The 11,417-nt window shown below is 30.1% G+C and overlaps 3 protein-coding genes across 7 annotated transcripts; 2 read left to right on the top strand and 1 right to left on the bottom strand.

Annotated features, from left to right (window-relative positions):
* Positions 1–1,453: 1,453 nt before the first annotated feature.
* On the top strand, positions 1,454–2,603 carry LOC145127535 (protein FAR1-RELATED SEQUENCE 6-like). Its single transcript, XM_079062715.1, has 3 exons — positions 1,454–1,569; positions 1,927–2,122; positions 2,262–2,603. The coding sequence occupies exons 1-3, from the start codon at positions 1,454–1,456 to the stop codon at positions 2,601–2,603; spliced, it is 654 nt and encodes a 217-aa protein (XP_078918841.1).
* A 2,296-nt stretch (positions 2,604–4,899) lies between these two features.
* On the top strand, positions 4,900–8,095 carry LOC145126149 (ADP-ribosylation factor GTPase-activating protein AGD12-like). Of its 5 annotated transcripts, none has more exons than XM_079061552.1 (8): positions 4,900–5,302; positions 5,421–5,510; positions 5,588–5,710; positions 5,831–5,878; positions 6,449–6,530; positions 6,885–6,960; positions 7,035–7,198; positions 7,824–8,095. In XM_079061552.1, the coding sequence occupies exons 4-8, from the start codon at positions 5,839–5,841 to the stop codon at positions 8,047–8,049; spliced, it is 588 nt and encodes a 195-aa protein (XP_078917678.1). In that variant the 5' UTR covers positions 4,900–5,302; positions 5,421–5,510; positions 5,588–5,710; positions 5,831–5,838; the 3' UTR covers positions 8,050–8,095. The 5 variants fall into 5 exon arrangements, with proteins under 5 accessions (XP_078917678.1, XP_078917677.1, XP_078917676.1 ...); XM_079061551.1 differs by having other exon boundaries at positions 5,418–5,510; XM_079061550.1 differs by having other exon boundaries at positions 5,353–5,510.
* A 1,140-nt stretch (positions 8,096–9,235) lies between these two features.
* On the bottom strand, positions 9,236–10,389 carry ATHM3 (Thioredoxin superfamily protein). Its single transcript, XM_079058626.1, has 2 exons — positions 9,995–10,389; positions 9,236–9,668 (listed from the first exon to the last, which is right to left on the bottom strand). The coding sequence occupies exons 1-2, from the start codon at positions 10,188–10,190 to the stop codon at positions 9,343–9,345; spliced, it is 522 nt and encodes a 173-aa protein (XP_078914752.1). The 5' UTR covers positions 10,191–10,389; the 3' UTR covers positions 9,236–9,342.
* Positions 10,390–11,417: the final 1,028 nt, after the last annotated feature.

Genomic DNA, 11,417 nt, shown 5'->3' with positions numbered 1-11,417 from the left:
CTTATTATTATTCCATCAGAATATAACACAAACTACCAAATTATCATGCCTTGTATTCAGATTCTTAATTTATACTTCTAGAATAAATCACCACCATAATACAACAAGCACATTTTTGTATTCCACTCCTACATTCTGAACATTGAAATACATATATTCATACATATATTCATATTCTATTATAATATATTACATATGCAATGTATCAATTAACAAAACCATGGTGCCCAAAGTCATAGACATTTTCTTTTATTGAACTGTTTAATTTATTCTACTGGAATATTTACCAAACAAATAACAACAACCAACTTTCTAAATCCCCCTTTTACACACTGAACATTGACATACATGTATTCATACACATGTTCATGTTCTATTAGAATATATTACATATGCACTTTATCAATAAACAAAAAACTATACATTTACTATTATTAGAGTTTCAGTAACCAAGTACACACATCATATACACTTTATAGAAACTATACCAGTAGAAAAAAAATTAAAAAAACAAATTCCACCAGAATATCAGACATTACAACTTAAAGAATCAAATCAACAATACATTTCTATACTTACACCCATATGATACCATACATTCTACTAGAATAATAATAATTGCTAATATTCTACACACCAAACACATAACATTGAATTCATGTATTCTATACATTTTACAATTGAGATTGAAATAGATGTATTTATATACATATGCATATTCTACTAGAATATATTACATATTCAATATATCAATCAACAAAACAAACTTTAAATTTACCATTATTAGAATTTTAATGACCACACTATACACATAGTATACACATTAAAGAAACTAGAACAGTAGAAAAACAAAATTAAAAAGACATATTCCACCAGAATTTTAGTAATTACAACTCCAAATATATAATTAACAATCCATTAATATACTTACAATCAGATGATGATTAATATTCTAATAGAATTTTTCCACCAAACTTCAATTCTATCATAATTTAAAATCATGTTTCCACACCTTTCTACGAAATCCATGATTAATTCTAATAGATTAAAAAACACTTTCACGTTCACAGAAATACACCATTCTAACTGAACAAAACCATCAAACTACTTATTCCAACTAGATTACTATCACTAACTTTATCATACTACCGTTGAATACTCTACCCATCATGTATTATTAAGAAATTACATAATAATCACAAATTCATTTTGAAAACGCAAATCATACCTACAAAAACGTCTCTGAATATACTTGTAACAGTTTACTACATTCTAAAAAAACACAAAACAAACACATAAAACAATAAATTCTTACCTTCTGCTTCGGCAATGAAATCATCGACATCATCTTCAAGATTTAATGGCGTCTCCACTGTGTTCTTGAACTTGGACTTGAAGGAATTCGATCGTGTACTCCTCATTCTACAAGAATCAAGTTTACAGAAACGCTAAAATGCCGACTCCGTCTTCTAGGCTTCACTGTCGATATTTATATCCAAACCCTTTGACGAATCTTCCAATTCTAAAGAACGATTACACAAAATCAGAATATGCTTCAAACTCCGAAAGGTTTGGGTGTTTGATTTTGATTCTATGCGAAATGTTTGGGATTATCGGTGGAATCCGTTCCATAAATAAGACGGTTTCCTAATAAACTGTCGATGCTAAATACCATTTTACCCTTCCGTGCCCACTCATTTAATGAAACCCCCTTAAAATGTTTTTTTTTCCATTTAATTTTAAAAGAAAACCACTTTCTTAATTTACCACAAATGATTGGCCTAGAATGCATAACACAAGCACACAATACTTAGCAAAAACATTATAACCTAACCCTATATATATATATATATATATATATATATATATATATATATAAAATAAAATATATTATACAATAATTTATATTATTTTTAATAATTTCAGGTACAATATGATATTTGTTCCTTTCACTGTTATTAACAACCATAAAAAGACAATCAATTTCGGATCAGGACTAATATCAGATGAAACAATTGAGTCATACTCCTGGTTATTAGAAGCTTTTATGGCAGTACATAAGAAAAAACCAACCATGATTTTGACAGATATGGATCCAGCTTTAACTTCTAACATATCAAAGGTGCTTCAAGGATGTACTCATAGATTATGTATGTGACACATAATGTCAAAAAATCCTTCAAAGGTAATAAATTGGTTTATTCATTAAATTTAATATATCTTATGTAAAAATACTAATATCTAAACATTTTAAATGACAGATTGAACCTGATGCTGTTTCAAATTCATATTTCAAGAAACGCATAAATCAACTAGTTTGGAGTATGAATATTGAACCATCAGAATTTGAGTTTAAGTGGGATATGATGTTGAATGAATTTTATTTGAGGGAAAATAAATGGTTAGATGATATGTTCAACAGGAGAGACAAATGGATTCCTTCATATTTTAAAGATATACCTATGTGTGGCCTTATGAAGACTACATCTTGGTCTGAAAGTTCAAATTCATTTTTCAATGTTTTCTCCAGTCCAACAAACTTACTTGTAAACTTTATGTTCAATTTTGACACTGCGCTTTCAAAGCAACGTCATGAGCAATAAATATTGGATATTGCATCAAAAGATACTTCTCCCCAAGTTTTATTTGCACTTGATCCTTTGAAGATTGAAAAACATGCATCATTGGTGTAGACACGAGAAGCATTCATTAAAGTGCATAAACAGATTAAAAAGGCATCTTATCAGTGTTTTCAAAAGACTTCTATCATAGTTAATGGCTTTTAAGAATGCACAATCATTTACAAAGAAATTAAGTCAGGCAAAAGACCAGAATTTAAGGTTAATTTAAATGCTATTTATTAATGATATTTGTTTACAATTATTTTAAGTTTTATAATTATATTTGTCTAATTAAATATTATTATTATCTTTCGATGCACATGAACAAACAATTGATTATGAATGTTTGCATTTCCGATTTTTTGGAATCCTACGTAGTCATGCTTTTAGAGTTCTAATAGATTACGACATTTTCAACATACCTGATAAATACATTTTGGATCGATGGAGAACGAACATAGTGGATGTTGGTTTTCAAAAGGTAAACCAAAGATGGTGAGTATGCAATACAAATATTTCGAATCTCTTGCAGGATAAAATTTACCATATTGGATAGATGTAGGGTTGATTGTGGACCAATCATTTTAGTTAAATTAAGAAAGTGATTAATAAATATTATTGAATTAAAAATAATTGAAAAATACCATCTAATTTCATATAAGATTATTTTAGTGGATTGAGATAAAATTTAAAAAAGAAAAATTCCAGATTTTTGGGGATAATTAATTCTCTTGATTTAAAATTTCTGATTTTTTTAATTAATTCAAACATAGTTTTAATTATACTCGATTTTATTCTGTCAAAATGTCATTCTGTTAGAATGATATGCTATAAGAACATCAGGATAAATATTTCTGACAGAATACATATTTTGATTAAATGAACTTCTTGACGAAATACAACATTTTTGAACCAATTGTTGAAAAATAACAAGATCCTTGTATATTCTTGGACATCTTAATGTAGATTCATAAATAATCTTACAAAATGTTAGAAAAATGAAATAAATTCTTAAAAAGCATATCATGCTTAAATATACAATTCTTGAAAAATTGAACTTGATCTTCTTCAATGGTCCAGACTCCAGAGTCGACTTGATTCCAACCAGCCTTATGCGAATGACATTCTATGAGACTAACATAAGACGAGAATTACAATTTGTAAGAATACCCTTTTGTGAGAATACATTTTCTTCATCATCTAATAGATGCAATGCTCATATCTTTGCAAAAAATAAATAAATAAATACACATTATCAAATCCTATGATAAAATAACCTTACAAACTTTAGTGATTCTAACATAATGTATACCACACGGTCATAACCAAATAATTTTGTATGAGAACCCAAAGAATATTGTCCTTCTTTATTCTCAAAGAATATTGCTCTTCCTCATTCTAAAGTCTTCACCATTCTAAAAAAATATTTGCAAGTTTTAAATAATATTCGTTAGGTAAATCAAATAAATTTCATGACTTTATAATGAAACAAACCAAGCAAATATTGGATAACAAGCTAAGAATATGGAATAATGAAACAAACCAACTCACTATGAAAGGGAAAATGGTCAAAATAGTAAAATGGTGTAGAATAACAAGCTAAGAATATGGAATAAGATGCGTTCTGTAATAACGGTAGACTTTTTTTTTTTTAAGTTGTCACTCAAAAAAATATAAATAATAAAAGAATCAAACAATACATTCGTCATGAGAATTGTAAATTTATTGTATTATAAGTTGTATCAAATTTTGTGAAAATAACTTATAATTTGTTAATCAAATTGATTGAAAAATCAAATTCCAATAGCAAATATTGATTGAAAAATCAAATTCCAATACAAAATATTAAAGTTTCTCACGTGATCAACAAATTAAGGAACTAACATAAACAAAAAACAAATCAAAAGGATTAATGAACACTATTCGAATTGTGAGGGATAAACGTAAATTAAAAGTGCATAAATATTTACATATTTGCTTTGGAAACTGTCCAGCACAAAACTTATTTATAAGGTAATTGCCAATGTTCCAAATATAATAATCATTTAATCGGTCCATTATTATTATTATATATATATTAAAATTATAAACAAAAGGAACAGTTAATATGACACCTTTTGCCCACTTTTGAGAATTACATTCTCAGTCCTTCTATTTTCCTCTGTGTTTCAATTTGTTAATCTAATAATGTATTTTTGTTTGTGTCCCACCTGGCAGAAACGGCCCTCCTACTTAAGTTGCTTGCTTCTCGATTTATGACATTTTCTCCATTAAAAAAAAAACACCGCCTCGATCTTCCAGATCATTCCCACCGCCTCGCTTATCAGTTCCTTCCATTCCCTACCGGCCTCCAAACCACCGCCTCAGTCGGGTGTTCATCGGGTTACTGTCGACCATGGTCACCGCCTCGACCGCTCACCGCTCCACCGCCTCATCCGTTTAATAGTCGAACGTTAGAGGTTGCCACTGTTTGCTATCGACTTCTTCACTTCACTCGCTGATCAACACTCCCTCTGCTAAGTTAAAGCAAGTCGTTTCGGGTACTTCCATGCGCCCTATCTACACTTTCTCCTCTGTTGATGGATTCTGGAGGCTTCGTTTGTATTTCGCTTGCCTTCTAGAGGGATATGATGAAGACCAGGAAGAGAATCACTAACAATCAAAAGTCGAATCTTAACTCGGTATGTAATTCCGCCGACTCCAATTTTTTCCCTAAATTTCTTATTTCTAGACGGAGATGGAGACCCCGGTGACGACCATATTCAAAGATTCCTTTCTTTCTCCGCCTACTTCCAGCAGCGATTGATCGGATATGTGCTGATTTGGTGGGTTGCATATTTCATCTGTGTATCTACTATAAATTGAAGTCCTCTTCTTCTGTTGCTGCAGGTAGTCTATCCAAACTCCACATTTCCTCATTAAACCTTGTCTTATGTTCGTCTTTTTGTGTTATTACTGTGATTCAGGGCAAGAAAATGAGGCTTATGACATTTGGCTGAAAGAAGTCGAAAAACTGAGGGCATAAATCGAAAGGATAGGGTTAGTTCGTTATCCAGACAAGCAACCAATTCATCCCCGATGGAAAACAAGTAAGTAATTCGTTTTATTAAAAATCTGATGTTGCTTTTGAGCTTTTTCTGGATTTCGGTGTGGTGTAGAGCTGCATGCTTAGAGAATTGAAAGTTCTGTTTGGTGATTCTGGTCTGTAGGCAAAAGGATGACTCACCGTTCGTCTGCACTTGGGAAAACACCTTCTGGTATGATTCATATTCAACTTTTTGATTTTATACGCCCCGTTATCAATTGAATTGTCCAAAAATTGTAGTATAATATGATAAACTAAGGAATTCCAATTCCCCCATAAATTGGAAGAAAATCATTATCTATTTCTAGATTTCGCCCCTTTTGTAGATTGCTCTTAAGCATGGAATTATCTGTTAATGTCCTTACTTGCTATGTGTTATTATATATAAGATACAAGGAAGTTTATATTGAATGCTACCTTTTGGGGAAAGTTGGATTACTACACCATAAAACGTACAGTTGTTATATCTAGAAGGTGTTATGAATGTAAAATAAATTTAAGAAGTTCAAAGGCATTCAAGTAATCTTATGTGTTCGTTAGTATGATGAGGAGGGCATTGATGTCTTTTTCACACAGAAGAGATCAAGAAACAAGTCTCTTTCCCACCTTCAAAATACATTGCAACTTTTGTTCCATTGACTTAAGCATCTGAGTCCTATTCATCTATATTTACCTTCTTGAATATTAACAGTTATTTTAATGGCTGATTTATTAGATTATATAACCCTTTATGATAATGTAGGTAACAGAAGATTACAATATCTATTGCAGCAACGTCGTAATCGAACATGTGATGACTGTGGTGCACCTGATCCTAAGTGGGCGTGAGTTTTTTTAACTTCAATTAAAAGAACGTTAATTTTCAAATATTTACTCAGTAAAAAAGAAAATGGTAAAACTTTAAACTTTTCTTTCCTTTCCCTTAATTCAAGAACACTAAAAACTGTCAGCTAATCTTCTCTTTCTTTCCAACCCTAGAACGTGAATAAAATAATTAGTTTCCTTTCTTTTCCCTTTTTCCTTATTTCTTTTCCTCCAAAAGAAAATTAGCAGCTATATACATATGATTGTGCTTTATATTTTAGCCCTTCTTTTTTTTTTCTTTTTTATACATAACCAGTTTTCTACAATTTTTTTCCATGAATAATCATATGAAAATGTTTCGTCTTGAATTTTAGGTCAGCTAATATTGGAGTGTTCATATGCTTAAAACGTTGTGGTGTTCACAGATGTCTTGGTGTTCATATTTCCAAGGTTACCCCTCCCCAAATAAATAAATAAATACATTGTTGAACCAAATTTTAATGATAATAATCTGAATTTGGCAGGTTTTACCAATGACATTAGATTCATGGAGTGATGTTGAAATTGATGCCATGATTGAAGTTGGAGAAAATGCATCTGCAAATTCAATCTATGAAGCATATATTCCTCAAGGAATTTCTAAACCTAGACCAGATGCTACTCAAAAAGATTGTTCAAAATTTATCAGGTGGACGATTTTGCCCTTGTCATCTAAAACATGCCTTTTTGTTCATCTCCTCACAATTTATTTTTTTAAAAGACCTTGTATTTTTTCATTCTTTCGAGAAAAGCCCTCAGCTTTGTATTTTTTTTTTCCCGGAAAAGACTCGAACTTCTAAATGTTTCAGACTAAACCGTCAGCTTTTTTACTTTTTCTTGAAAAAAAACCCACATTTTACAAGTTTTTTTTTGGAAAAAAAATGACAAAGGTTACATTGGAAAAAATAAAAAAAAAAATTACATTTTACTTTCACGTTTATGAGTTTTTTTTTTTTTTTTTTTTTTTTTTTTTTTTTTTTTTGCTTCTATGAATGGATGGACAGGAACACATGAAAGATATGCTCAGACCATTTTTCAATTGCTGTTATATGATTGTGAGAGTTTACTCATTCTGTTACAATTTTCAATTAATGTGTCTATGTTTCTTTTTTATTCATGTTATTTCTTTTGATTCTGTTTGCTGTTATTTTCCTAGGTATTAAGCTTTGAAATTAATGAAGCTCTATTTGTTATCATGCATTCAATATAAAGTAATCTATTTGTATAATTAATATCTGAATATAAAAATATATGAATCATTATTGTTTGTGCAGCTGCACTGTGGGAGTTACCCCTGTTCAGAGCACCTTTTCGTCTCCCCTGCTTCGCCTAAATTGTATTCAAATTGCCATTCCAGTCCTTGATTTTCCGTCTTCTCCATCATCTTCGTTGAGGTTCTGGTCCGAGGTCGGTAATTTTGTGCTTTTTTTCTACACTTTTTTTTCCATATCAGAAAAATTGATTGTTGTTGTTGGTTTTTTGGAGATAGATTCAATTTAGCAATGTACATTTTTTTTTATTCTTTTTTTTATAGCATACTACAATACTTTGATATCTTTTCTTATTAACACATTGTCCTGTGAAAATTCTATCCAATTATTGGATTGTATTTTCTTATTATAACATTTACACGTTTGTAAATAGACAAATCTCCTACAATGGCAACGTACTTTATTGTGGCTAACAACTTAGGCAATGTACTTTACTTTGACGCAAAAGCAACAAACACCTTGCGGGGGGAAACTTTCTAGTTAAGATTAAAAAGAGAAATGTAACCCCACCAAGCACTGTACTACCGGATCATAACTTTATGAATTTGATAGAATAATCACAAACCAAAGCTATCAATAAAAGCTACATAAAAATATACCTGGAATAATTTTGTACTGTTAAATAAAAAAAATATAATTGGTAGAAGATGTTTTAGTGTTTATGCTATCTTTTAGGTTATATTTATCAATCCGATATTAAAAGATATAAAAGATGAGAGATGTATTAACTATTAAGTGTTGATGATGTTTTTAGAGGACTCAATGCTATAGCTCATCTTAAGGTCTTGAAACTTTTATCTATTGTGTAGTTCATTAAATCATATACAAGTACAAGATCCCAATTGTTATTTTTGTTAATAATAAACACTTGTTTGAAAACAACCACTAAAGTCTTTAGTGAACTTGAGATTTAATTATTTAAACATTGCAAAACAAAGTGGATTAGTGGTGTATTTCACAAACTTACATTTTAAAATAAACTTATACATTTAAGGAAAAAGATAGAATAACTTGACCAAATTAGCAGGTAAATAAGACAATATGAAACCCATAAACAAAATAATGGCTTTCTTACTTGTGTATCTAAATTTTGTTTCATCACTTCACTCAATTTCACCACACCATAAATATACCATTTTCCTAATCAAGAAAACAGTCAGAGAAAAATTTAATTTGTTAGGAAATTGAAATATCACTTAATGTAAAATAGAAGACGTATCAAACATTAGTAGGTTGTCATCACAATCACATGAAATCAATATATCAATACATCTCTTGTATAACTATAAAAATTTACATATGGAATTAATATATCTTTATTTTTATGCAAAACATGTAAGATATAAATCATATACACATCTATACATATATGGTCTATTTATAAATATATAAACAAACTGATTACGCCCCAAAAAGACAATAAAACTTTTGTTTTAAATACTCAAATTTGTAAATGAGAAAAAGAAAATCAAATGTATTTAACAGAAAGTGTGAAAGTACATAAAAACCCTTCTAAAAATGTTCAAGATGAAGAAGCCAAGGTCCTTTCAATGGCAGCAACATAGAACTCTTTAGGCATCGTCCCAATCACCGATTCACACTTCTCTCCATTCTTGAACACCAACACAATCGGCACAGCTTTGATGTCATATTCCTCTGCAATTCGTGGGTCTTGATCGGCGTTCAGCACGAAACACTTCACTTTTCCGGCGTACTCGCCGGCGATTTCTTCAATCACTCGGTGCACCATCTGACATGGTCCACACCAACTGGCGTAGAACTCGACCAGCACCGGAGTTTTGCTGTCAAGAACCGATGTGTTCCATGATTGCCCCGACACCACTGTTGCTGTAATCGGAAATTTATGAAGAAATTAACAGATTTGAGCTATAATCCCCAAATTTAATCAGCACAAAACAGATGAAGAACGCTCAAAAAGGGATCATAATGTTTAATAATTTGAACTAGTAAACTTTAAAACAAGAAATCCCCCAATTTAATCTCAATCTAGTAACGAATTCCAGTAACCACAACTATATTCGGAAAATCTTATGATCGAAAATAAATCCCACCAAAAAAAGGAAAATCAAGCTATGATCATAAAAAAAAACTTCGCCCGAATCAACAGGCTATTTCGTGATTTAGTTGTTAACGGAAAGAGATTAAATAAATACCTTTAGATTGGCGTCCCATGGAGAGGACTCGAAGAGGAGAACTTTTTTTGGATTGGCGAAAAGAGAGAGATGAGAAGCCATTAATTTGATGAGGGGAAGCAAAGGAGGAAGATCGTGGTGCAAAGTGGGAATGATTGGGAGGAGAAGGTTGAGGTAAAAGGGAGTAAAGAGAAGAGGAAGAAGATACATTTGCCATGATTGGATTATTGATGGAAGAATCGATCAGATCTTCGTTTGAGAAGGAGCGATCATGGATCAGATCTAATTGGGGACGTGGAGAGTCGAAGATGAAGAAGATGAAAACCAGGGAGAGTGATGCCGATGAAGAAGAGAGAAGACAAAGTGAACACGTTAAAATGGAGAATTTTCAATTTTGTATCGAATGAAAATGAGTTGTGATGGATAAAATATTCAGTTGGTTTTTAAGTAGTGATTTTTAAAAATATATTTCTTTGAAATGAAAATTATCTAAAAGGAAATTAAGTAAACTAACAATTATAAACAGTTTTTTTTTTTTTTTTCTTCAGTTTTTAAAAAATGATAATTATCTTCGGAATGAATTATTCCAAAACGTCTTATTCTAGACTGTTTCTTAACCTGGAGTTTTTTTTCTAGTATTTCTTTTTCAAAGAAGTTTATTTATTTTTATCTAAAATCTCAATTTCAAAATGTTTAAAATCACTGTTTTTCAATCAAAATGTTTGATTTTAAGTTATATTATTGTATATTTTTTTTACTATGTCTATTTAACTTTTTGATAGATTTTAATAAAAAACACTTTTTTTCGAAATTTCGGAACTGTTTATCGGATTTCGGATTTGTTCTTAAATTTTGAAGCTTTTTTTTCTTTTTCAAACTTCAAATTTTTAGTCCGGAATGTAAGTCCCAAAATTTACTTTTTTGACATAAAAAATTATTTTTGCTCGATCCAAAATCTTTCATTCTGGACTTGGTGATTGTTTTTCAAAAACAATTTTTTTTAATATTTTCTTCAAATACACACGTTACATTGTTGTTAGATTACTCAATTTCATTTATCTGTATATTTTTCATTTTTTTTTTGTAATTTGCTATAAAGAATATTTAATTAGTAAATAAAAAGAAAAATGTTTGGAAAATCCTATTTTTTTTGTGGGGAAAACTGTAATAAAGTCTTTACATATTGGTCTCAAAAGTGATTTAGTCGTTATATCTTTTTTTATTCAATTAAGTCTCAAAAACCGGTAATCGTATTCAATTTAATCATTTTATTCGGTCAACAGATCATTCAACTTTCAAAAATTACATTTTTGGCCCATTTTTTAAATTTTATTACATATTTGGTTCAAAGTTTACACTTTTGGCACAAATTTTAAATTTCATTACAAATTTGGTCCAAAATTTACCATTTTGGCCAAAATTTTAGAGTTTTGTTATGAATTCA

The sequence above is a fragment of the Lactuca virosa genome, chromosome 7 (genome assembly GCF_052849685.1).
Source record: "Lactuca virosa cultivar CGN04683 chromosome 7, Lactuca_virosa_CGN04683_v6, whole genome shotgun sequence".
In the NCBI taxonomy this organism is placed as follows: Eukaryota; Viridiplantae; Streptophyta; class Magnoliopsida; order Asterales; family Asteraceae; genus Lactuca; species Lactuca virosa.
This window is presented reverse-complemented; position numbering and strand designations above follow the sequence as displayed.